General features: G+C 41.1%; 2 protein-coding genes across 6 annotated transcripts; one reads left to right on the forward strand and one right to left on the reverse strand.

The window, feature by feature from the left end:
- Positions 1 to 1,199: 1,199 nt before the first annotated feature.
- Positions 1,200 to 20,310, forward strand: LOC126980674 (aspartate dehydrogenase domain-containing protein-like). Of its 4 annotated transcripts, XR_007733454.1 has the most exons (8): positions 1,200 to 1,367; positions 8,174 to 8,234; positions 8,498 to 8,597; positions 9,013 to 9,097; positions 11,397 to 11,576; positions 11,711 to 11,940; positions 12,805 to 15,788; positions 15,861 to 20,310. XR_007733454.1 is itself a non-coding variant. In XM_050830800.1 (7 exons), exons 2-7 carry the CDS (start codon positions 8,192 to 8,194, stop codon positions 12,992 to 12,994), a joined length of 828 nt encoding a protein of 275 aa, XP_050686757.1. In that variant the 5' UTR covers positions 1,200 to 1,367; positions 8,174 to 8,191; the 3' UTR covers positions 12,995 to 20,310. The 4 variants fall into 4 exon arrangements, 3 of the variants coding, with proteins under 3 accessions (XP_050686757.1, XP_050686759.1, XP_050686758.1); XM_050830800.1 differs by having other exon boundaries at positions 12,805 to 20,310; XM_050830802.1 differs by lacking the exon at positions 1,200 to 1,367 and adding an exon at positions 4,046 to 4,066 and having other exon boundaries at positions 12,805 to 20,310.
- On the reverse strand, positions 20,308 to 26,616 carry LOC126980675 (uncharacterized). 2 transcript variants are annotated; one of them, XR_007733455.1, is made up of 5 exons: positions 26,457 to 26,616; positions 23,739 to 23,914; positions 22,799 to 23,114; positions 21,475 to 21,607; positions 20,308 to 20,543 (listed from the first exon to the last, which is right to left on the reverse strand). XR_007733455.1 is itself a non-coding variant. In XM_050830803.1 (4 exons), exons 1-4 carry the CDS (start codon positions 26,565 to 26,567, stop codon positions 20,484 to 20,486), a joined length of 663 nt encoding a protein of 220 aa, XP_050686760.1. In that variant the 5' UTR covers positions 26,568 to 26,616; the 3' UTR covers positions 20,308 to 20,483. The 2 variants fall into 2 exon arrangements, 1 of the variants encoding a protein (XP_050686760.1); XM_050830803.1 differs by lacking the exon at positions 21,475 to 21,607.
- Positions 26,617 to 27,916: the final 1,300 nt, after the last annotated feature.

Here is a 27,916-nt window from a genome sequence, read left to right on the forward strand (position 1 = left end):
TATTATGTTTATTAAAAATCGAAATACTACATACATTCGCAATCGAATACTTGGGCAAAGTTTGTATTCGTCGAATAATCTGACAAATAATCATATTTTATGACATCATCCATCAGTTTGACAGTTAATTTGAGACTGAACGCATAGAAGTATAATTCGCTGTGAAATGTGATTTGAGCTTAAATTTTGAGGCAGGGAGTTACGAAATCGTAGCGCCAAGATTCGGAGCGAGATTTTGTCAACCTAGTTTCAAGCAGATCATGTTGATAACTAAGTCAGACAAATTCTGCCTATATAAATAACTACATGACTGCTGCAGCACTAAGATGGCGAGCGAATCACTGCTAAAAAGACTGAAGAGTCGATTTTTCATTTGCGCTCAGAATTATTATAATGATATAACGTTATGATTAAGTCTTACACCCTGATTCACTCATTATGACTTAGAGAATTATATGGGAGATAATATTTATGAATCAGAAATGATTTAATCGAAGTTCTCAAAGGGGTGAAGATGATTAATGAGAAATTGGTCAAGAGGTTTAATGAGCGATTTAGATAATGTAGTAGCTACAGGTACCGACAACTGATGTAACCTGGATAAATTTAAGTTTATGAAGGTAACAGACAAAAATTGGTTCACGAATAGCGAATTTGATGGGTGGAACAAATAAAATATAATATGTAGTTAATACAAACACGATTAATTGTTTTAAATGGATGTAAATTAGACAGAATGAAGTTGAGCACTGAGTAACTCGCTCTCAGGAGCTATAGTATACCGTGTGTTGGCCATTTGGTCTCTGAATTAGCTGTTGTCTCCTTTTATATCCTTGTGTGAATTTAAGCACATGTGCATGCAGTTTAAGCTGCGCATGGCAGAAAGCACAGGCAATGCTCGTTGCCATAGTCGATCTTCTGGTGGTATTTGGCACGTCTTAATTAGTTACATATTTCTTATTTACATCGAGATAACGTGCACATGACATACTACAAGGCACATATTACTTTATAAAGTATGGGAGACTGTCTGGAAGGATTATTTTCTGTAGGATGGACCGTTCAAGGCCTCAGATATACCGTCAGCCAAGGGGTCAGCATTACGAATCCTTCCTCATTGTGGTGTTGGAAGCTCTCCTCGCTAACGTAGTGACAGGCATCACGGCCACGGCAACCTTGTGCCCACCGACCCGCCATCCCACCCCTAAGGGCATCCCTCCCAACCCAACACCCTCCCATCCTATGAAGTTTACATTCCTCTGCTCACCGACACCACTGCTGCTCTCTCCTCTTGATTGTTGCCACCCCCCCTCCCTCCAGCAGGCCGTCCTTTCATCCTTGATCATAATTATCCCTCTTCAGTCGAGGTAAGAAGGGAAGGTTATTATACTGCCGTCAGAAAACATGCAAATAGCACATTCCTTCTCCGGACTGCTTTATGAAGAGTCTGAATGGTTTCTGTAGGTCTTAAATTAAAGGTAGTTTGTCTGAATTGCCTGCACAGTACAAGGCCTGAACACTAAATCAAGGCCTTTATTTTTTTTAACACTTGTCCCCTACCATTGTATCTTTTTAGTTTCCTGGTGCTACTTACACATGTCATTAGTTGTATAATCACACTATGTACTGCCTGGGGGTTGGGATGGCATGCTCCTCCCTTCTCCTTTGTTGTTTTACTTGCAACTATAAACTATCAATCATTAATTCGCTTCCTCTGTTGTGCACGTGTGTGATTTTAAGAGTGAAATTTATCACCATGGCCTGATCGCGTGCTGGACTCGTGATCGCCAGCCAGTAAGCGGCCCTCCTGGAGAGAGCTGGAGCTTGTTAGCCGATATATGGATACTGCTGGGACTTCACAGTAAAAATGAGACATGATTGAAATGAAAATGACAAATATATGAGGAGAGCAGGACGCCGAACCTACATATATTGCACCTGTTAATTTTAGGATCGATCCAAACTGCCTATCGTACAGGGTTGGCACTGCATGGCTTTTACTGTCGTTTCTTTTGTTACAAGTCATCACCACGCCTCGTTTCAGTAGTCTCATTTAACTTAATTGCTTAGATGAGGTTTGGTTTGCAATTTCAATTATAATTTACTTTTCGCGACCTATATATAATTTGTTTTTGTCTAGCCTGTTACTTTTCGTTTTCTTTACGTAAAATAGGCATTGTAAGTGAAGGAGAAACCCAAGGACTGTATTTAGAACAACAACAACAACAACAACACAGGGTTTTTTTCAGGTCTTCTTTGCCTTCTTTTTTTTTTTTAGGTGCTGCCTATACATATAAAGCCCCGGTAGGCTTATATACTGAGGTCTCTTCGACGATCCTAGCCCAACGGTGGCGCAGGCGAATTTCGCTTACAGAGATAAAGATTGACACTATCATAAAGGCTGTCGTAGATATAGTAGGTATAAATTTAGCGACAACACAAGATTTTGTTCACGCCATTTTTGTCTGTCTGTCCGTCTGTTCATGCGTTTGGTGAGGACATTAAATTCAATCAATTGAGATCACGGAAAATTTCACATATATACCTTAATTTGATAGCGTGGTTCAGAACTTTAGAACAATGTTGAGTCTCGCCAGGAAGTCCTACGGCGGATTGGCTCGGCCCACGGTGTTATGGACTCGCTCAGCACGATCGAGTAGGCTATATATGGCGTTAACTGTCGATACCTGTGTAGGCGGATTGATGCCTTTGGTAATAATTATTACCAAAGGCATAAACACTTAAGTGTCTACGCAGAATCATGGGATATATCGCTGGAATGACTTTGTGTCAAACCGGCGGGTGCTCCGTGAGACTGATTCGAGGTCTATTACATGCACAGTCCGTCAACGCCAACTCCGGATAGGTATATACGGGCATTTGGCATGTTACCCATGCAGAGGACGACCCAGCTCATCAGGTTGTCTCTGTAAGAGAAAATCCCGAGTGGAGGAGGCCAAGGGGGCGCCCACAGAGTTTGTGACTTTAGCAAGTAGATAAATCCTGACAGGAGGTACAACTATAGGCTACTTAGGAAGGGAAAGGGGCCTGTATGGAGACTTGCCCGGAGGGACCCCCAGACTTAAGGTGCAGCAGTACTTCTGCACATGGGAGAAGACCTGGCAACTGAAGCACCGCAGGGGCTCCGGGGTGAACCTCCTGACGGAGAAAACACCCCAGACGCCTAGGTCAAGAGACGCAGGGAGAAATCCCCGGAACGTCACCTCGACCTGCTGCATGGGCTCCCTGCGACAGTGACCCGCGTTGTATGTACACCTCCTTGCGAAGGTGACGCGCGGGTCCTCCAGGATCGGTCGGAGGGACTGGCCAGGAGGATACTGCGTAACGATACCCTTCGACCTACCCTCGGCCTCTCCTAGGGAGATGCCAAAAGTGGTCTCTCTGCTCAGGCGAGCGAGAGAGAAAGCAGCTTCCTCGTCCAGGGGTTTGATGTAAATCGCATCCCCGGCTTTCTCTTGCACCCGGACCCGGAGGTCGGGGTGCTCCCTCTCCAGTCGTCGAACAGCGTGGAAGGTGCTGGTTCCTTCGTGGTTCAGGATCTTGTACAGGCGGAAGTCCGGGGCCAGGGGTGGAGTCGGGGCTCGTCGACGACGCTTGTCGACAAGAGTCCAGCCCTCATTCTCTCCCTCGGGCGGGGAGAGGTTCAGGCGCTTTCGAGAGCGAGAGCGTGCCATTGGTCCAGTGAGGAGGAGAGAGAGCTCCTTCCTCTTCCGCTGTCGAGGCTCCAATGTGACTGAAAGATGCGGGGCCAACAGCACGTGGGGGCCGCGTCATACTGACATGACGCGAGCGTACTGGTGCTCAAAATTGGCGTCGTAGGGTGGGCGAGGCGACGCGCATCCCCGGAGTATGCTCCCATTGATTGATTGATTTGTCCCACCTGTCGCTACGCTTTTCACACACACACACACACACACACACACACACACACACACAGAGCTCCGTAGCTCTGTGGTTAAAGCTCTGCGATGCCAGGCTCTACGGTCTGGCAGGAGGAGGTTCGATCGAGCAGGCAGGTTTTTTTTCCGCTGACAGTTAAGGAGTGGTTAGTGTTTCCCCTTGGCTTTTAGCAAAGGGAGTGTGGTGTGTGGTGTGGTATGGCCCCGGCAGTGCCCAGAGATCGACTAATTAATGAGCCTAGATCTAATCGGGAGGGTAGGCTATACTTGCTGGCGATGACGGATCCAGCTCGTGATCAAGTCGTGGTGAATTACACACACACACACACACACACACTCTCTCTCTCTCTCTCTCATACCAGCCATCCCATTAATCTGAGCACACTTGTGTCAGACATGCACACTTTTCCCTAACCAGCTGAGAGTCAGCGGCCAGTGAGGTTTGGGTGGTTAAATGATTTTATTATTATTTTTTTTTTTAGTGTGTGTGTCTTTCCTTGGTGTTAGTCATTCCACTATAAGCTTTACGTCACCACCAGTTGGAATGTGGCGTAGGACTACTTAGCTTCCGCTAAATTGATCCTCCTCCGCTAACTTTAAATCCACTAAAAAATTCATACAGGTTTGTTCTTGTCCGTTGTGGGCAGACACAACACGAGTTGAGCCACATGGCGCAATAATTCCAGGGCTTCCACTTTTTGGTAAATAGGGAACCTTTTTGGTATTTTAGGGTAATGCATCATCCATTTCCAACTCTTTGAACTCGTGATTTAATATCGTCTTTCAAACCAGTTTTCTAAATCTATACCGAGGTGCACTGCATTTCGCGCATTTCAGCTTTTTAAAACCATTCAGCTTTATAAGACCAAGGTTAGGGATAAGATAGGGCCGCTTAAGTCAGGAGAATCACTGATTGATAGTGATGAGGAAATGAGCGAGGCGTTAAATAGATATTTCTTAACTGTATTTACCAAAGAAAGATTAGATGATATACCTCAGGGAGAACAGATCTACAGGGGAGAAGAGGTAGAAGAATTAACCGACATCAACATAAGTAGGGAGCTCGTGATTAGACAGATAGATAGACTTAAAGTCACTAAGGCGCCAGGGCCAGATGAACTTTTCCCCAGGGTAATAAAGGAATGTGAAACTGAAATAAGTGGGCAGTAAACAGAAGTATTTAGGAAGTCACTAGACACAGGGGTGGTGCCTGTTTCATGGAGGCAGGCATACGTTATTCCAATATTTAAGAATAGAGACAAATCTTCTATGGAGAACTATAGGCCGATTAGTTTGACGTCAGTTATAGGTAAAATGATTGAGTCAATAATAGCTGATAGTATTAGGGACCATATAGACAGACATAATTTAATTCACGACTCCAGCATGGGTTTACTAAAGGAAAGTCGTGCCTCACTAATCTTATATCCTTTTACAATAGAGTATACGAGGCAGCTGACAATGATGAGAGCTATGATGCGGTTTATCTTGATTTTAGTAAGGCCTTCAATAAGGTACCTCACCAGAGACTGTTAAACAAAGTCTCATGGGATAAGAGGGAATGTATTTGATTGGATTAAGGCGTGGATTAGCGACAGGAAACAGAGGGTTACCATTAACGGTAAAAAATCCGAATGGGGTAATGTTACCAGTGGGGTTCCTCAAGGTTCAGTTTTAGGCCCGCTTCTATTCATTATCTACATCAATGACATGGACAATGGGATAACAAGTGACATAGGTAAATTTGCAGATGACACCATAATAGGATGCACTATTAGGACAGGGGAGGATGCTAGAGCACTGCAAGAGGATCTCAACAAACTGTTAGCTTGGTCAGAGAAATGGCAGATGAATTTTAACATCACCAAGTGTAGCGTACTTAGTGTAGGAACACGCAACCCATTACACGGATATAGTTTAGACTCCACTGCGATAGGCAGGTCTGAGTGTGAAAGGGATTTGGGAGTGTTAGTGAACTCTGACCTAAAACTAAGGAAGCAATGTATTAATGCGAGGAATAGGGCTAACAGGGTATTAGGCTTTATTAACAGGACGGTAACCAACAGGAGTGCAGAGGTCATCCTCAGACTCTATTTAGCGTTAGTTAGGCCACACTTAGATTATGCTGTTCAGTTTTGGTGCCTGCACCACAGAATGGACATCAACTTGCTAGAATCAGTTCAGAGGAGGATGACCAAGATGATTCAGGGGCTGAGGAACCTCCCATATCAAAATAGGCTGAAACATCTAAACTTACATTCACTAGAGAGATGAAGAGTGCGGGGAGATCTGAAAGAAGTATTCAAATGGGTCAAGGGTTACAACAAAGGCGATATAAGTAAAGAACTGAGAATTAGCCAGCAGGATAGAACTCACAGTAATGGATTTAAATTAGAAAAGTATAGATTTAGGAGAGGTATAGGCAAGCATTGGTTTAGTAATAAGGTGGTGGGGGAATGGAATAGACTCAGCAATCACATAGTTAGTGCAGGGACGATAGCTTGTTTTAAGAGTAGACTGGATAGCTACATGGACGAGGACGACAGGTGGCAGTGAGGTGTGGGTGCAGTAAGGTGACGGGGTACTGGATGCGTGCCTAGTACCACCGGTATAACGAGGATCAAGCCTCTACCTGTAACCCATGTAACTACACCTCACCCATCGTGAGTAGTGGGGGGGATTCTGGAGCTGCCCTGTGTAGGCCACCCGGCCTCTTGCAGTTTCCCTATGTTCTTATGTTCTTATGAATACCATGAAAAAGACCGCGAGATGAGAACTTGAGAAGTCGCGACTTGCGGGGAATTAGCCTACATATGGGAACTCGTTTGATTGTGATAAAAAGCGTTTGAAAACCTAATATATATTTTCCCACTTATTAATGATCTCGTTTTATACATAATAACTACTTAAACTCTGCACCAGGACAAAAGTAAACTCAATAAACACACATAGATGGAAGACAAAGGTGCTTCATGGAAGGGAAGGGCTACTGGGGTCCACCAATACCATTGCTGCTGGCATTAACATGACTATCAAAGTGGTTTCCACCCGACGGGTGACTTTGTTAGCCTAATTCTATTTTCTGTGGGTCTGCTGGGAATATTTTATATTCCTCCTCAGGTCTGTTACTACTGTTAAAGGCTGTGCAGGAAGGCATTTCTGTATTAAAAAGCACTCATGCCAAATTCATAAATAAGAAAAATGATCCACGAGACACCTGAGGTCAACACTGGTGACAGTGCATGTTGGCACAAAACTGCACCCTGTAGCCTTATATGCATACAGTGTCACCAATATTGTTACTCTTTCCATCAGGGGCTCTGATCATAAGACGACCAAGAAAGATTCTATGTCCCCTCTTAGTACTGAGTGGACATTTTGACACAAAGTGCCAACTCATGCAACTCTACAGCTTCTACAGTATATTAGTATCCTTATAACATTAGATAAATACAGTAAAATAAAGCTAAATCCCATCCCCCTTCCTACATCTCTGAAACCCTCAGAATCTTGTCATGACTTTAATTTCTTATCAACTCTTCCCAAGGACTTAACTTCTTTACTCTTTGTAGGTTCAGCTTTACCCAACCTAGCAATCCTACCATATAGTGAATTTATATAATTTACTTCATATTAACCCTTACCTCTTTCTCATTCCTGGTTTCTTCACCTTTTAACCAGTCTTACTTGCGCACTTCTATCCCAAATTTAATTTATGTAGTTCCTCAATCTCAATTCCCTTCTAGTCCCTTAGCTTCATACACTTAGCAATGTCAATTTGGGTCTATGTAGTATATTTCTATGACAGCAGACAAACAACTAAACCTTCTCCTTAAAATTCCTGTTTTATGAAATCTCTCATTTACACATACAATCAATTCTCCAGTTATTTAATGATTTTCTCCTATTTGTCTCATTCCATAAATGCAAATTGATCATATAGGGAAAAAACATGCTTCTTAAAAACCTATTCCTCTCCTCATGTAGTCTATGACATACTGTATTAGTTTCCTCCATCCACACCCCATACATTAGCCTTATACCTCCAACATTCACATTTTTATATTTTCATCCATGACATCACCACCTTTTCTTCCCTTGTCAATTTCATTATCTCAGAAATTCATCAAATGCAGCATTCCTTACGTCATGTGTGATAAATGGATTATTGGTAAGATATTTTTTTTTATGTTTTTTTTCAATGTTCTTTCAAAAGCTTCACCAAGCAATTAACTATTTTTTCTCTGTTACAGGCTTCACAATTCAAGAAAATGGCTCCAAAAAGAATTGGTATTGTTGGATATGGACATTTAGGTATGCTCCATGAGAATGTTTGTCAAATAGTTTCTCCCTTATCTCTGACGATAAATTCAGGTGAACCAAAAGCACAATGGTAAACTCATTTGGTGATTGCAGAACATTACTATTTCAGACTGTTTTCCTTAAGACTTGCTCAGATTTTACATTAGTTACTCTGTGATCACAAATCTACACAACCTAATTCCCTACCACCATTGCACTTGGGTTGCCTATAAGAGCACATGTACATATTATGAAAGTCACATTACCTCCACCAGGAAAGTACTTGACTCAAAAGATTCAAGAGAGCCCTGACCTGGAGCTGGCCTTTGTTTGGAACCGCACTGCATCCTTGGTAGAAGATGACCTGGAGGACAAGTAGGTCATCATATGTTAAATTGGTCTACATTCTGGGTCACAGTAAGGTGCATGAATTAAATGACAAAACAATGTACACTGCTTTGCATATTCACCACTAAAGAAAATGAATGCATCCCGGAGTATAGTCATATTTGCAGCTGTCAGTCATCCCAGAATGAAGTATGGTTACTTTGTGGGTCTGCTTGTGGCTGTCGGTGGAAAGAAACAGTCCTGAAGTAATATGTAACCAGAACTTAAGGTAGCTTATAGATTAAGGGCAGTGAAAGTCATGCTAGAGAAAAAAAATGTTCTGCCCATTACAAATTAGCATTGACTTGGTATAAAAACTTCATCACATATGCAATCAATCTCTCCAATTGAATAACCATTTTCTCCTTCCATTTTATGTTTTTATATGATTTCCTCTTTTCAGGTACATTTGCCATAACTTAGAAAACTGCAAAAATTATTCCCCTGATTTAATTGTTGAGGTGGCTCATCCCATCATCTCCAAAGAGGTAAGAGCTAACTGCAACTGTTCATTCATACAGTAAACCCTCTCTATAAATTGGACCTCTGTTTTGGATATTGGAAAAATCAGACTCTTTCAGGGCTCAAGACATATCTCTGTCATTGGACCAAAATCCAGAATATAAGGTGTGTGTCTGGACAACATTGGGATGGATGTTGTAAATCAGTTGAAGGTCTGGTGTATAGATAGGAATTTGGTGTGATTCCAGACTGCGTCACCTCAAAACAAAGGCTGCCTGTCTCTCACGTTCCTCCTGAATCCTTATTGGTGTAGGGTAGGAGGAGCGAGGCCACTCGTTGGTTGATTTTATTTTTTGACTGTATATACACTGGGAAAAGTTGAATTAATTTTCAAATTGAAAAAAAAAGCTTTGATTTGTGTGCACCTCATGCAACTCATAACTTATTGATTCAAAACTTGCTTTCCAAACATGCATGGCATGCCCTATAGTTTTCTGTCCCGTGCTTTCCTTACAACCGCCGCCACCTGACCCTTGCCACCCTGTTGTACAAGACAGTACTCCAGAGCTGCCAAAAAATTATGTTAATATGGCCCTGCTCTACTCCAGGTCCCCCTATAGTGCCTTAATCTTTTATGCAAAAGATAATCAGAATTGCTGGTCAACTCTGGGACATCCTGGCTTGGATATACACTTTTTTTCAATTCAGATATTTTGGATTTCCAGTTATTTCAGATAAGGCCCAATTTATGGTAAGGGTTTACTGTATAGTAAAAATTATGAAATCACATAATTAATGGCATTTCTTCTTTGGTGGCTGAAAGATTATTTTTTTCACCATTGGTTATGCCACCTCGCAAATTTAATGTCATTTAAAAGTTGACCAGCTTTTACATTACTGATATTAATGTCCATATGGTATTCTAGAGTGTCCAATGAAGCTAGGCCTCCCTCCATTTGCTGGCGTTGCTTCTGGTAAGGCTGCTTCTGGAAAGTCACTGATGTGATAATTTGCAAAACTTCATACATTGTTCAGCTTGAAGTTACAGCATGTATACTTGATGTCCAGATTAGGGACACACGATCCATGATAGATCTAACTTGGGCCTTCCATAGTGTCAGGAGGCTATTGGTGTCCAGGAGGTGCTTCACCTGGCATTGCAGTGTCACCACCTGGGAGACCTTTGGTTTCATTCTATCAAGGTGTCACATAACAGTTGGTTACCTTACAGACTAGAGATATAAAAGTTGTCTAGAAGCTTCAGGTGGATGGTGTAGCATCAGCACTTTAGCTTTTCTCTCAAACGACTTGTGTCTGTAAATAGAATATCACTATGACCTGTTTTTTTTCCAGGAGTTTAAACAGTCAGTTGGATTATCTTTTTGTGATTATTGTCATTATCAGCTGTCCATCAGAAAATATGGAGGGAGCTTCAAGGCAAGGCAAAGACATACATACATATGATGATAAATGTGGAACTTTGTGAATGGTGAAGAAATGGAGGAGGTCAATGAGTTTAAGTACCTTGGATCAGTTATGTGTAAGCATGGTGGTACGGAGGGAGAGACAAGAGAAAGGGCATTGCAAGGAAGAAGGGTGGTAGGGTCTTTGGGACGAATCATGAATGGCAGAAGTGTGAGCATGGAGGTAAAGAGGGATTTGAGAAATACAATAATAGTACCAACCCTCACATATGCAAGTGAAATGTGGGCCTGGAATGAAAGTCAGAGGTCTAGAGTGCAGGCAGTGGAAATGAGTTATTTGAGGAGTGCTTGTGGTGTGAGTAGACTGGATGGAATGAGTAATGAAAGTGTGTACGAGCGTTTTGGAATGTGTCACAGGGGTGAAGGGAAGAAGTGTGGAATGGTGGAAGAAGTGAAGCGACAGACTTTAAAGTGGTTTGGCCACATAGAGCTAATGGAGGAGAGTAAGATGACCAGAAGGGTGTATGTGAGTGAGATAGAGGGAGGGAATGCTAGAGGACGACCTCCAGTGAAATGGAGGGATAGGGTGCAAGAGTACGTTAGGGAGAGGGGGGAAAGATCTTTGATAAACTTTGAGCAGGCAAGGAGGGAGTGTCTGGATAGAGAGAGTTGGAAGCTCTTCTGCTGTGGACATCCCCTGATGGGAGCTCCTAGGAGCAGGCTTCGATGAAATGATGATGATGATGATGTGCAACTTTGTGATGCATAACAGGAAACTACTGGAGAGCAAAACATAATGTATTTGTCTATTGTATTGAAGACTTGAAACTTGTTCCATGTTCAAACTAAAAATTATCTATCCTAAAATTTACAAATTAAGTGAAATGTAAACACTTTACAGTTTGGACAAATGTTCTTGGAGGTGGCAGATTATATGATTGGATCACCTACAGCACTTGCTTCTCAAGAAGTTGAAAACTCACTGAGAGCTGCTGCCACAACACATGGCTTGTATGTACCAGCTGGAGCTTTTTGGGGAGCTGAGGACATCATGAAAATGGCTGATCAAGGAACATTAAAGGTCTGTTGTTGAATTTTTATCATGATGTTTAATGTTTATCCAGCTGTCTAGGAGAGACTACGTAGGCCTCAGTCACATCAGCAGATGCAAGTTTTGTTCAGTTATTTTAATACTTATGATTTCTTTATCCTCAGGCTCTCAAAGTCACTATGATCAAACATCCGAGCTGCTTTAAATTATCTGGAGAATTACAAAATAAGAATGCACAGGTGTCTGGAGAGGAAAAAGTCATCCTGTATGAAGGTTCAGTGCGAGGCCTGTGCCCTTTAGCTCCAAACAATGTCAACACGATGGCTGCTGCAGCAATGGCAGCTCACAACCTTGGCTTTGACGGAGTGAAAGGCTGCCTCATTGCTGACCCTTCGTAAGTAAAATAGTTATAGAACAATTACAGTATTATGTCAATTTAATGCAAGACAATCAAACACTGGGGACACATTGCCTAAACCACCCTACAGCATTGTGCCTGGGTGTTTCTTTGAGCAAACCTCCATGCAGGCACCTTTCCTATACAATCACCCAGCAGGATTCATCAATTTGCTATGAGCTTTGTAGGTGCCCCCTTAACCTCTACTCAGGATTGTGTCTTACAGAAATAATTCAATGTGCAGGGTCAACTTCTGGGCTGCATTCAGTTGTTATTAGGTGCACAACTCCATGCAGGGGGGGGGTTGAGCCAAATGGGGAATGTGAACAATGGATTAGCTGAGCTCAACATAAATAATGTCCCACACAAAATTTCTATGGGGGGGGGGATTGGTCAAATGGGACAGTGGATTATCTGAGCCTTACAAAAATGGCATCCCACACAACAGCTTCCTCAACATTTCTGCAGCAGCTCTCATAGGCAACCCTTTACTGAAACATCAATCATAGTTGAACAAAACATTTATAGAAGACAAGAAGACTCAACAGGGGTGACACTAGCTGCACTCATAAAACTATGACATCCCCTTTGATTTAAAACTTTTAAAATGTATTGCTACACATTGGTGACAAAATACATGCTGCCTTTAAACTTTTATACAGTTAATGAAAATGATTTATGAGAACTTGAAAACAAATTATAAATGAACTCAAAACACATGTCATTTCAAAATATTTACAGTGTTTTAACCTGTTCTTTACTTTTCTCCCTCCATGACCATAGAAAATAAGGAAACTGATAATGATGATTTTCTTCATATAATTTTGGTATGTTTTTAAGTATCTTCCTATGCCCTAACAGGTCAAAAGATTGGCACATAGTAGAGGTCGAGGTGACTGGTCCCGAGATAGCAGGAAGAAGATTCAATGTTATAACCACACGCAAAAATCCAGCTGATCCCGGAGCAGTAACAGGCACAGCAACCTATGCTTCTTTTTTATCCTCTGTGAAGCGAGCTGGTGGTCAAGGTTCAGGCGTTCATTTGTGCTAGTATTCTGTTTGGTGCTTTCATGAAGATATTTTTTATTGTAATCAGGAGGAACAATGCTATTTATAATATGTACTGTTATATTTGTTTCCTGAGCTCATGGTTGTCATCAAAGTGCAGTACATACTTAATTAAAGGAGATTAAGACCATACATTCTAGGTGCCAATATGCAGACATTCATTGTTATTGTTGATATATGAATGTATGTTTCATTATATTCTTCTGATATTTTCCATGTGACTTCATGCTTTATGTGCAGTGAAACAGATTGAGATACACACTATGTTCACCAGACTGTAAAAACAAGTTGACACCCAAACCGAGTTGGTCGCAGCAGCCATGAAATAATACACCCTATCCATGCCCCTGCCAATACAACTCCCCACCCTGCTGTTTAAGATTCAAAGATATTGGGTGTTGCAAAATATCTTACAAATTATATAACATCAACTAAGGTCACCATTATCTGAATGTAATAAAAGTATAAGTTACAAGGATGCCATTAAAGATATTAAATATACAACGTATCTTTAAATTTCTATTATTTCAATTGCAGAAATACAATTCTTTTCTACTTAATTTCTTGTTCAGTGCATTCCTTTCTCAACAGGAATGGTCATGAAGATATAGATACTTTTTTGATATGCAAGTGAGAAAATGTCATGTATACTGTCATGTATTCAGCATTGTACAATTCCTCCAAAATGTATGGTATAATGTCACCAACATTTATGCATAATGAAAATGCGTTGTTACAGCAATAATATATTAAGAGTTTAATGAAATGTACTTACATTGTAAAGCTTTATTTTAACTTTAGTTCAACATTGGCAAAGGCTCCAAACTCTGAAGTTACTACTACACACCAAAAATTGTAATTCAGTGTAACATTACGGTCAATTGGTTCCTCTTATTTTCAACAATCCTCATGTGTCTAAAACATAAAAAAATGATCATATCTCTTCATATCATACTGAACACAAAAATGTTTAATCAGTCGTAAGAAACTGGAAACAGTCAACCTCTGTTTTGTCTTATTTTTGGGACTAATTCTATTCTAGGAATAACTTACATCCATGTATCAATATGTATTAATTCATTCTCATTTAGAAGAAAATATCTACTTTGATGTAAGAACTAAAACAATTTATTTTAATAAATACAAAATGAACGTATAAGCCAGTTTTGTGACAAAGAATACCCTAAGCCATACACAAACTGCATGATACACTGATAGATCAGCTAGCCAGTCTTGTATGTCTTCCCTGTGATTGATCTATAGCCATTAGCTGCAAAAGTGTGTGATGATATTGCATTTTTTAACCAAGGAGCAATTTTCTCTAAAATATGAAGCTTTATTTTTGACAATGTTAGTGAATAATATTTTAATTTGTCCTTATTGTATGAGGGTATTACTTGTGTTTTTTTCTTTCCTTTTTGGAGTCCTAACTCAACTGATTATCTTGTCAAAAAAACTAAGATACACACACACCTGATGAAGCATCACTTGTTGAAAGAAATATGCACACTGATTTTTTTGTAGCTCATAAAAAAAAAAGCTGAGATCAGAGGTGATCTGTTTGCTGTTATCTTGAAATAAATACTTTCCTTTAAATCAGTTACAACAACTGTAATTTAGGATGTCATTATAACTATACAGATATATATTAATGAAAAAGATCCTAGGACCATATCTTAAAAAATGCAACAGAACTGAAAAATATATTTTTAAAATGATTTAGAAACCTTTAATTCTCTGCCTAGTTTGTTACTTTCTGCAAGTGAAAAGTCACAAGGATGTGAGAGACAGCTAGTTTACTATAGTAAAAGTAGGTTGACATGAATTCCAGTGGTCTGAAATTCCTAAAAATCCTAATTTTTAAAGTCAGGAGATAATGATAGAAAATACAACTGTCCAAGTTCTGGTGTAAGGAAAAATGAAAATAAATTAATACAAAAAATATTAATAATTTGAAGTCTGAATGGGAGGAACTGATAAATTGAAAATAACAAATATGCACGTTTAAAAATTGATGAAAGGATGTCAATCCTTTATATTTTTGTGTCAAACCAGTCAGCTTTATAAACAACATAGAAATGTGATCTCTGTAAGTCTTCTTTTTTACATAAATCTCGCCTTGAGATGCCAAGAAAAGAGCTAATTGGTGCCTAAATCCAGGACTGCCACCCATTTTCCCCATTTGAAACCCTTCTTTCACTACCTTTTTGCTTAAATAATAAGAATGCTAATGAAATCAACATTAAAAATAAAGAATTCACCTAATGGAATCAATGGGGTGTTTGTTACAATGGTTGCCCTAAGGCTTGTGCATGGCAGCTTCCGGAGATTACACCTTGCCCCATCCTTATTCTGGCCCCTCTGCCTGGCTCGCCCACTGCCAGCAATGTATCATAAAACCCTTTAATGCCAACCCTCAAAACTAGTGGTTATAGTGACAAAACTATCACAAAAGAGCACACACACCACTTTAAATCATAGAGCAAAAGTACTTAAGAGCTAGGGGGTGACTTGGCCAACATCAATTGTAAGAGACAATAACACTGCATTAAGCATTGTCTGTGATTCCTGACCCATAATATGCAATCACACCATTGAGTGGTACCAAGAAACGTACATTGTATAATGGCCAAACTGCAGGACTAGTCATAGTATGCAGATTATGTAGTGAAATATCAAATTACCTCTCAAAACTGTGCTTACATTTGTATCAGAGGACACAGACGTCATGTGATCCATTGTCAGTAAAATAAGGCTTAGTGAACTACTGCAGCCAGGTCACCCAGAAGACACAGACGTCATGTGATGCATTGTCAGTAAAACAAGGCTTAGTGAACTACTGCAGCCAGGTCACCCTGAAGACACAGACATCACGTGATGCATTGTCAGTAAAACAAGGCTTGGTGAACTAGTACGGCCAGGTCACCTGTACCTCAGAAATTCTCATGCTCTGTAGTTCAGTGTTGTGAGTGATGTTGTGTAATACTTTCGCCTCTATAATCCAGCAGCCGTAAGGGTTGGCTCTGATGGGTGTTTGATGTGTTGATGAATGTGTGTAAGCCTGGCATGAGAGGGCACAGTGGGGACACCAACATACAATATAAATAATCAAGATGCAAGTTTGACAACTATGTCATCAAGGTAGTGGCAAACAAACACTATCCAAGATTCACCTAAACACTTCCTTCAAGTAAAGAAATCCTTTCACTGAGAATCCAAACATTATTATAGAAATAGGGTATCTATTCTACCTATCTGTTATTGTTAACCGTTATTAAAACATCAGAAAAAAGTCTTACACATTTTGGCTAAGTTAACAAACCACCCATTATGTTTGATGTTACTAAAACTGTATACGTATATGCATTGATGATTTATGGTGCCATATGAAAGTCAGAAAAATCTGCTGATCCAGAAGAGTGTCTGCTGCTATTTGGATTAACAGATTTTTATTGCATGCAGGAAGTTGTATGGTAAAGGAAATACATAAAGTCTAATTCAGATGTGTAAAAAACAAAAATCACACAAATGATTCTCTTTATTTCAAATCGCTGTCAAACTGTACACTGTAACTGGCTTTACCTGGACAAATTGCAACCTTGAATTAATGCCAGAGATTGATCTATTAAGTGAATTCAGTATTGTTACTAAACGGGACAATATATGAGGTGTTCAGTGATCTTCCTGACTACGTTTACTAGCTGTTCTGGCAGCAAAATGGTGTCCGCTGATCTTCCTGGGCTGCAGCGTCACGCATTTGAGAGCACTCGGGGCGGTCCGGGCGGCCCGAGTCGCTCTCTCAAATGCACCCCAGCTCAAATGTGTGCTCGTCAGGTCGGGACTGGAAACCCACCTCACCGCCGCCTCTCATGTTGACAACACTCGCCCGCCAACCACCACTGCCTACGCACTCACACTCACCACAACCAACCACAGAGTGAGTGTTATATTATTACAGTCCATATTTTAAATTTGTGATTTATGCGTATGTTAAACCATATAACAATGCTTAGAAATGCCTTAAAAATCCATTTTTTTTATTCGATCGAGATGGAAGAATGAAGCCCTATTTTCCCTATTTGATCATACTCCCGTTGATCGCGGATTCGTGGATCATGGGAATCTAGCGGAACCAAATACCCGTGAACGGCGGGGGGCTTCTGTATTTCAGATGAACAAAAGTGAAGGTCACGGTAAAACAGGGGATAGAAAAGAAAATGGAAGCATCCGAACGCGGGACACTCGTCCTTTTATGAAACCCACCAAAATTTCTGCCTGTGGGTCACTTGTCCTTTAGGGGTTAATTCTGACGGCAGCACTGCCGTCACATCTGTTTCTAAAGCTGAACTCTTCGGTCAAACTTTCTGTAAAAACTCCAATCTGGACGATTCTGGGCATACTATTCCTCCTACTCATTCCCCCTCTGACTCCACTATGCCTGTTATTAAGATTCTTAAGAAGGATGTTATCTATGCCCTCTCTGGCCTCAATTACAGAGGGCTAATGGGCCTGATGGAGTGCCTCCTATTGTCCTTAAAAACTGTGCTTCCGTGCTGACACCCTGCCTGGTCAAACTCTTTCGTCTCTGCCTGTCAACATCTACCTTTCCTTCCTGCTGGAATTACGCCTACATACAGCCTGTGCCTAAGAAGGGTGACCGTTCCAATCCCTCAAACTACCGCCCTATAGCTTTACTTTCTTATCTCTTTATAGCTTTTGAATCAATCCTTAACTGGACGATTCCTTAGCATCTATCCACTTCTGACCTTCTATTTGATCACCAATATGGGTTCTGCAAGGGACGTTCTATTGGTGATCTTCTCACTTTCTTAACTGACTGGTCATCCTCTCTTAGCCGATTCGTTGAAATCTTTTCTGTTGTCATTGACATATCAAAAGCCTTTGAATGGAGTCTGGCACAAATCTTTGGTTCCTAATCTTATCTCTTATGGTTTCTATCCCTCTCTCTGTACCTTCATCTCCAGTTTCCTTTCCAGCCATTCTATCTTTGCTGTGGTAGATGGTCACTCTTCTTCCCCTAAACCTATCAGCAGTGGTGTCCCGCAGGGCTCTGTCCTCTTTCCCACTCTCTTTCTGTTATTCATCAAAGATCTGTCCACAACAAACTGTCCTATCCACTCGTATGCTGATGACTCTACTCTGCATTATACAACTTCTTTCAACAGAAGATCCTCCCAACAGGAATTACAAGACTCTAGACTGGAGGCTGCAGAACGTTTAACCTTGGACCTTGCTATCATTTCTGATTGGGGTAGCAGGAACCTGATATCCTTCAATGCCTCAAGAACTCAACTTCTCCACCTATCAACTCGACACAATCTTTCAAACACCTATCCCTTAGTCTTTGACAACAATCAGCTGTCACCTTCTTCTACACTAAACATCCTTGGTCTATCCTTAACTCAAAATCTTAACTGGAAACTTCACATCTCTTACTAAATCAGCTTCCTCGAGGTTGGGGGTTCTGTATTGTTTACACCAGTTCTTTTCCCCCAAACAGGTGCTGTCAATGTACAGGGACCTTGTCTGCCCTGGTATGGAGTATGCATCTCAAGTGTGGGGGGCCTCCACACACACAGCCCTTTTGGACAGAGTGGAGTCAAAGGTTCTTTGTCTCATCAACTCCCCTCCTCTCACTGACGGTCTCCTACCTCTTAAATTCTGCAGCAATGTTGCATCTCTTAGACATCTCAAAAGCCTTTGACAAAGTCTACCACAAATCTTTGCTTTCTAAACTACCCTCCTACGGATTCTCTCTCTCTCTCTGCTTTTATCTTCAGTTTCCTTTCAGGCTGATCTATTTCTGCTGTGGTGGACAGTCAGTGCTCCTCCCCTAAACCTATTAACAGTGGTGTTCCACAGGGCTCTATTCTATCTCTAATGCTCTTTATGTTGTTCATTAATGATCTTTCCATCACAAACTCTTCTATCCACTCCTATGCTGATGACTCTGCTCTGCATTACTCAGTTTCTTTTAAGAGAAGCCCCCCTACAGGACTCAAAGCTGCATGTCACAGAACACTTGACTTCAGACCTCGCTATTATTTCTGAATGGGGCAGAGGGAACATTGCTTCCCTCAATGCCTCAAAACTCAAAAACACCTGTCAACTCAACACAATCTTCCAAACACCTATCTCCTATTCTTCGATAACTCTCAGCTGTCACCTTCTTCTACAATAAACATTCCTGGCCTATCCTTGATTCTGAATCTTAAATGGAAACAGTCTTCTACCTCTCAAACTCCACTGCAATGTTGCCTCTCTTTTTATCTTTTACTACAATTTTCATGCTGAGTGCTCTTCTGAACCTAATAACTGCATGCCTTCACCCCTCCCATGACTCCACTGCATACGACTCTCTACTGAAGCTCATCCCTATGCTATCCAAATCCCTTATGCAAGAGTTAACCAGCATCTTCATTCCTTTCACCTGTCACCCCACCTGCCTGCAACAGCAACAGCCTGGACCACTCATGGATGGCAGGAAGAGAATGACACAGCATGGCATAATAAACTTGGTAAAGTTGTCAAAGCTCCGTTTTTACAGCAACATTTCTGGGTTATGGGTGAGGGATTAACATCTTGTGGATTCTTTGTAAACAGTATGGATATAAATATCAATTATTTCAAAGCAACATTGAAGTAGAGCAGAATGCAACCAGATTCATAAGTGACAAATGGGCCAATGTGCTCTGCTTCCTTTTTGTCCAACATTTAATTCATTACAATTTAAAAGAATAATTATTTATCATTATAAGTATTAGAAAGTACACAGTGATACTTCATTATTTTAAAACAAATTCAGGATTTAATCTAAAAAAAAGACGTAAGAAAAGGTTATTAATAGTTGGAAAACACTGATTGCCTTCTGGCTCTATATTTGCTTTGAAAAACCTTGTCACTGAGCACCACATTTATATAGGTAAGGTAAAGTTGGGGGCATAATGCTATAGCTGTGTGTGGCCTTGGTGCTTATCTCTGTTGCATTGGCCCTTGAGCCTGTGGTGGGAAGAACCTATTACCCTGGAATACAGTGCCATAGTGGCATGCACATTACCACAGCTTACCTTCCCCAGGTTTACCCAGGTACCCATTTATCAACCAGCCCAATAAGAAGGATGAACAGCTGGGTGAGCTGTACGATGACTACCCGGGATTTGAACCTGGGCCTGCTGATTTGTAGTTAGACACACTAACCACTGCTCTACAGAGGCATATTTGCATAGATAAAAAATAATAATAATAATAATAAAAAAATAAAAAAAAAAAAAAAAATTTCCAATGTAAGTAAAAACCTCCCTAAAAGCCATCAACAGAACAGATCTATTGCTAAAAGTATAAAAGCTTGACTTGCACATTAGTAATCATAAAAGCTTCATAAAAGAATCTATGTCCATCATACACCTTAAATCTATCTTAAAATATTGCCAGATTTTGAGTACTATAACATGCTAGGGCCAACTGATTGGCTTCCGGTCCAGCTTAGGCTTCTTTTTATTTTCCATTGGCTCCTGAAAAGAAAACAGATCTTTCAGGCTCAGGAAACATTCCCTTATTTCAAGTTATCTTAACTTCTAGGTGACCCTGCACAGGTAGTTTGCAGCACTTATCACTTATAACACTTTTTTTATGTTTTACTGTCAATTCCAGTGTAAAAGCTGATTTAATGAACACAAACACACAGGCGGGGCAGGTACATATTGGCACTGCCACTGGTACTAACAGTACTGGCTGGCATATGACATGCCAATGGTACCAGACTGGTCAGTGCCAGCACTGGTGGGCACTGATAGATCATCACACATTCCTATATAAGCATTTATGATGACCTGTCAGTATCACGAATACTGACTCCTGCACTGACAGTACCCACACTACTGTTACTGAGCAATTTGGTACTGTTACTGTGTTGTACAGCTGGTACTGATATTACCAGTACTGGTACTGGTACCTGCCCAACCCTTACCACCAATGGGGACTGTTTGTTTATGTTTATCAGCTGAACAGCTGTTTGCAGTTATGATCAAGTGTTCATAGTTTCATAATTGTGTTACCTGATTTTTATAGAAAGAAGCATTCATTGGTAAATAATTTGCATGGTATGATATGCATAAACACATGAATTTGAAAAAGAAAATGCCAGAGACTTCATGGTGAGGACCCAACAGTTAAGTGAACTTTCAATGACTACATATCAGTAAGAAGTTTACATAAAGTACAGTTATGGCGTGAATAGCTCCACAAAAATTCCTTTGCATTTTTTGGGAAAATCCATCAATGTGAAAATCTGCAAGGAGTGAAGCCCCAAATAAGGGGGGGACAGGTGAAATGTACAGTAGTCATGGAAAGTAACATAATGAGCCCCCCTCTGATGCTCCAATAGCCATCTTTCAAAAATCAGGGTTCCATTCAAATACAGTACACTGGGAGTTATTATCATACTTTGGCAACTCATTGAAGTGATGAATGATTTGTAGTTCAGTGTCACTTGAGACTTAGTGGCAGGAGGAGGATGTGCTGGGCCCTCCTGTCCCTCCCCGTCTTACATCTTTTGTATACCTCCGTATTTCAGCTCCTATGTTATGTGAGAAGGCCTTACATTAAAATAACTTTGGTGGCTACTATCTGAACATACAGAGGAGAGTGAGGCTGCCATATACACCCTGCTCAAAAGGGTCAAGTTACTGCTGCCCGGGCAAGTAATCAGCAAGTGCCCCTGTTCCAAGACAGGAGCACTAATTGATTGGTTGATTGGGGTATGCTGTCATAGCAAGGATATTCCTGGAAGACCATACCTGCCACTGACAACCTAGTAAGATGTGGTTATCAGAAATCCAAGTACACATGATCCTTGATTTTCCGTACTAATAGGGGGAAGCACCTGTCTGGGAGTCCAGGAGTCAGAGGGTGTAAGTATCGTATAATGCGCACCTTTTTCACTTAAAAAAATGCCAGAAAGTTACCCCTGCGTGGTATACGCTGAGGGTATAAATTTTGTTTGATTTTTTTTTTCGGTCTGCCTTTTTCCGCCGTAATTTTGAAGTTTGTGTGAGGTTTTATGGGTCAGCATGACTCCTAGGCTGCCACACAACTTCTCCGTACCATTCTCAGTGTTTCTGTGACTGTAACAATGGCAGGAGTTTTTTTTATCTTCCATGTCTGATCCCGAGCCTGAGTGTCCACAGCCAGTGTCCTCGAGACCTCATAAACCTCCTCTTGCTCCCAAAAGAGTTCTCAGTGCGAGTGCAATTGGGAGAGAACTGAAAGTGACTTTTTCAAGCTTCAAAAGTGGTGTTAGTGAAGACAGTGACGTCAACAGCATTGAACTCCAACCCATCGTCTTATCAGAAAGGCTGACGGCTGTACAGTACAGTCTCAGTGTCCACTTACTATGCACAGCACATTTGACAATGTTTGCTCTTACAAAATTTGGAAGATTATGACATGTTTGCAGAGTATTTCTACACTGCAATTTGTCAGAATGGCATATTGATAAATATATTAATAAGTAACTATTACTGAAGAAAACAATGTATGTACTGATCAAACATTAAGCTACAAACAACTGTCATACTACTGACTTTTAGAATGATTCCCTTGCTCTAGGAACAAACCATACTATTTTTAACTCTAGAATATCGAAGAAGTAGAGGTAGATTTTGAAGATGCATAAGAATTATTGAGCATAATGAAAAAGAATACTTTCCACATTGTATATTGATAACCATTTAAAAATAATAATTAATGAAGAACTGCACATACTTACCTCATGTCCAGTTATGCTTTCATGGTCATCAATTTCATGTTTCTCTGAATTCTTTTCAGGTTCAATTTTCCTCTCATCATCAAACAGCTTCTGTTTCTTTGTACTGGTTTCTTCATCATTGTTTTCACAGTTCTTCCTCTTAATGATGACAAAATCTAAATCACCTGCTGACGCCTTTGCTGTAGCCCCAAGCTTGATTACTTTCTTCTCCGTGTTGATGCATGAAGGAGGCGGCTTCAACCTCTCACCACCATTATTTGCGACAAGTTTTGTAGACAGGCCAAGGGATGTTTTGCTTTTAGATTCTGTCACAAGCCTGAAAGAAGAGTAAATACTTTTATGTGCAGTTTAAATTACAGAGAAAATTAGAAGCCAAGGCTCTTCCTTTTTGATGCATGCAACTTGACTGACCCATCCTCCTTAAGCTCGTTCATCAGTTTTTTTTTTCCGACTAAATCCATAGGAAGAGCAACTATTACCCTTTATATCTATGTGATTGACATTTTAGCGTCTACTTTATGTGTATATGGTTAGGGCTCTAACCTACCCTAACTCTCTACCTTATGTGAAGGAAATATAGAGGTAAAGTATAGGATGTTTACTGCAAACCGCATGAAGAATGGAGAAAAAATTGGACTTGGAAGCTGCATTAATTTGGGAGAAAGATATATTAAACAAGAGACACATTTGTTTTGGAAATTAATTATTCATGTAATTGTCTCATTAGTGTTTTTTGAGTATGCACAATAATTATTGTAAATATGTATGTATGCATTTAAAAGTATGTTTCTTGAACCTCCCTTCAGGAGTGGTATAGTAGAGGCTATAATTATGTAGTCTATTTACTTGTTACTGCACTAGATGATTCCTTACCTCAGGCTTCTTACTCTTTCTTAGTCCTTTATCAATATCTACTTTGTTCACAACATTTCAAACTTACGTTTTCCAGTCATCATCTTTCAGCCTGATTGCTTTCCTTTCTCGTATTTTTTTCATTAATCTTCCACGGCGATTGTCTCGGCAGTCACGCTGATATTTTGGGGTGATGTATTTATAGAACAAATGAATTATTTTTTCTCTGTCTGCTTGCTGCAACACAGCTGCTTTCATTCCTCTCTGAAAAGATGGAATAAACTTATTAAAATTTTATGAATCTCGAAAAAAAATTCAATAACCTAATCCTTATTCCTACATAAACATTCTAACTTTTTTTTCTTCCTTGTTAACATTCAGTATTCAGTATTTTTTTGTGATGAAAATTCATTTGTAACTAAAAAAACATTCCATTACAGTTGCCCCTTAACATTCCCGGGGGTTATGTAACAGGGCCCACTGTGAATTTTAAATTTCTATGAATATCTGCTGGCCCCTAAAAAGCACCCCTAGATTGTCCTTTTCCTCAAAAAAAAAAAAAAAAAAAAAAAAAAAAAAAAAGTAAAAAGCCATTTTTATATCTTTAGAAACCAGGCTTGGGTCTAAGTACATGTGCTTGTACTCATACTTAAGTACACAAACATGTGGCTGGTGTGGTGTTTGATGACCTGCATGGGTGGAGGTGAGGTCAGTATAAGGGATTAACATAGGTGTGTCCTAAGCTTGGGGCTTGGAGAGGCCAGGTGGCCTTGGTCCTGAGATGAGGTGACACTGAGGTCATATCAGATGACCAGGGCAAAGAGGGATTGGCAGTTTGTCACTTGTCAAAAAGCAGAAAAGCAGAAAGATCATAAGGCTAAATCAGTAAAAATTACTTGTATACTTGGACTTGAGTACAGAACATAAGAACACGTACTTGGACTCCAGTTCCGCCATAAAACTGAGTACTTGTGTTTATACTTGGATTCATGATACCGAAGTGGGACCATACTTGGACTTGAGTACGAAGAAATGTACTCCCCACCCTTGGTTTGCAAGCGGTGGGCATGTGCGGTAGTACTGCATCACAAACAAAGTACCGCACTACTGCAAAATTTCTGAAAATACCGAACTACCACGGACTGCACTAAAAAATCCTGCAGTACTTTTTTGCGGTACCTTAAAAACTATTGAAGACGACATTTGCAGCACGTCATGCTCACAGATATGTTTATTTATTATTATTTTTTTTACAGTGAATCGGACTCAATCAGTCAATCGGTATCAGTCATCAGAATCAGTGATTCAATCATTCTGACTTTTCAGTTATTGTTCAAAATTAAATACTAAATAGACAGACTAAACTACTACACTGCGAGTCTTCTCTAATCCATGCGTTGCTGGCCATTTCAACCCCGGACCCGTCCGTGGTGCCGGCCGATTTTTCATTTTTTATTTTAAGCATGTTTCCTTTGTTTGGATAGCAAGGATAGGCACTGAAGTATTTTTTATTTTGACTACCGCTACCGCAGTACCACACACCGCGTACCGCACTGGGAAAGAAAAAAAATGGGACCGCACTACCGCAACCGCACTACTCTGGAAAAAGTACTGCACTACCGCAACCGCACTGGTGATTTTTCAGTACTGCACCCACCTCTGAAATTTTAATACTGTTTCGGCATTTACCACCCACCTCGGCAAATCGTTCCAGTTGTTGACGAGCCTGTTTGAAAAAGCATACTTCCTGGTGTTGAGTCTTAATCTTGTCTTAAATATCTTCTTTGTGTTTCCTCTGGTTATTTCATCCTCCCTCATCTTGAAAATCCCTCTTGTGCATTCTTGATTGTATTTCTGTGTTATAATATTGTACGCTTCAATCAGGTTGCCCCTGGAGCTCCTGTGAGTCAGGGTAGGCAGGTCTAGCTTCTTCAATCGTTCTTCATGGGGAAGGTCTTTTAATTGCTGTACCATTTTGGTAGCACAATGCTGAGCATTCTCTAAGGCCCCTATGTCCTTTATCAAGTGAGGACACCAGGATCTGGTCAGCATACTCCAGATGTGGCCTCACCAGAGCAGTGTACAAAGCCTTGAAGATGGCAGGGTCCAGATGTATAAATGTTCTCCTGATTAGTCCCACAATTATGTTGGCCTCGTTAATCTTTTCGACTAAATGGTCAGAGAATGTCAGCTTGTTGTCTATTAGCACACCAATATCTTTCTCAGCATTTGTGGTGGTGATCCTATCAAACACGGTGTACTCCTGGTCCCCCGCATTTGTCCTGCCCATTCTCATGTGTTTACTCTTTTCCAGGTGGAAACTGAGCATCCATTTTTCAGACCAGTGGCGTAGTTGATCTATATCCTCCTGCAGCTTGTCGCAGTCCTCGGTGCCACCAATCCTCCTGAATAGCTTGGTATCATCTGCATATAGATACACCTCAGTCCACTTGTCCAGGACCTGAATCAGTTGGAGCACTGTTGATCTGCCTGTGATGAACCCATACTGTTTGTTGCTAATGAGTTACGGTATGCCTCTTCATGTGGGCCGTTATTACCTCCCTCATAGTTGACTCCGTTATTTTACTAAAAACAAGAGTGGCTTGCCTTAAGTTTGGGAAGCTTACCTGAAGACTCTGCTCCCCTCCTCGAGTAGGTTGTTACCAGAGACTAGACGCTGGTGTGCCGTGCCTCGGTCAGCACGTCACTGAGTGTAAGGTTGGCTACAGGGACGTGCTGACCTAAACACTCTGACCAGCGAGTGTTCGGCACAGGATGACGCAAGGACGGTGTTGCCGTGACTCACCTCTTGCAGCACGTCAATCATTATTTGCACGGGGAGTATTTCAGGCTGTAGGCAGCTCAGTGTCCGCGGCTCCTCGTCCTGGGCCTCGCGCGCAGCACCACGCCGAGCCATGTTTGTTTTGGTGCTGGGCGGCGGGCTACGGGCTCACCGGATGTTGCATGACATTTAAACAAGAGACGTATGGAGGTTTTATTGAACGTTATTTGTTATATAGCTATGTAGTGACACGACTTGCCTGATGGGCGAGCCTCCCATAACCCACTTAGCCAGAAGGGTACCTCTTTGGCCGACTGGTAAAGGAGTGGCTCTCCCGTTACGCTGGTCGCGGGTTCGATCCCCGGCGCCGGCAAACCTTTCCTTGTCTGGATTAATTTCTCGTGTGTTTCGTTACACGCAGAGGTCGTGTGGGAGTGTAGATAAGAGTAAAAATTCTGGCATTTCAGCTACAGTTTATACTGATGCTCAGGTCAATTTGTTCCTTTGAAAAAACGTAAACGTGTAAAAGAAGCGAGGAGCATTCACTTGGCGAAGTTTTCATGTCTGTGAGTGTGGCAAGGTTTACCTTTTGGACACACACGCCTCAACGCCCACCTGCACAGACTGAACCAAGGAGACTATGTATGCATTTAGTCTCCTTGGACTGCACATAGTCCAGGACCCACACTGCCCATGGTGCCCCACACAGCCTGGCACAGCAGAACATTTCCTGCTGCACTGCCCAAGATTCCACTCCCATCGCACCAACTTCAAAGCATCCCTGACCAGACTCAACATCCACACTGCCTTCCAAGCCCTCAAGTGGACACAGACGTTCCTGCAGAAGTCCGGACAGCTCGACAGGATCTACCCCCTATCCTAGGAACCCATCTTAAGTACAACGACAGCCGCAAGCAATCTGTACTGCCGGGTCTTTATAAACCGTGGCCCCATGGCCTAACCAGCCCCCTAAAACACTGAAGAAGAAGGTTTACCTTGATCTGTGGTCCCACAGGATTACAAGTCACACCCAATATAGTCACTCCGGCCTCCTACCCTAGTCACTCCGGCCCCTCACCCTAATCACTCCGGCCTCCCGCCCTATGATATGATATGAATCGCAAAAAACGACTCTAAAAAAAAAAAAAAAAATAGAGTTCCCAACCTTGAAACACACTCATTTTTTGAGAATTTAAAAAAACTTATTTAACAAATAATTTAGCCCTACCAATGTGATTTCTTATATGATGCATAACATTCCCCTACTCCCAGTAGTTTCGTCGCTAGAGCTCGAAACGTAAACCCTTTTGAGAGCGATTTTGACCTCAAGACACTTTGCCGTTTTTGTCTAGTGTGGCATTGCTATTGCCTCTAGAAGGCTGTAATTTGGCATGTAGCCCCTCTTGGCAATGTAGTTTGACCAGCTCACAGGAATTTTTGATAGCTCGATTCCAAGTTTGTCGTCGAGCCGTCACAATATAGCC

This window comes from Eriocheir sinensis, chromosome 45 (assembly GCF_024679095.1).
Source record: "Eriocheir sinensis breed Jianghai 21 chromosome 45, ASM2467909v1, whole genome shotgun sequence".
In the NCBI taxonomy this organism is placed as follows: Eukaryota; Metazoa; Arthropoda; class Malacostraca; order Decapoda; family Varunidae; genus Eriocheir; species Eriocheir sinensis.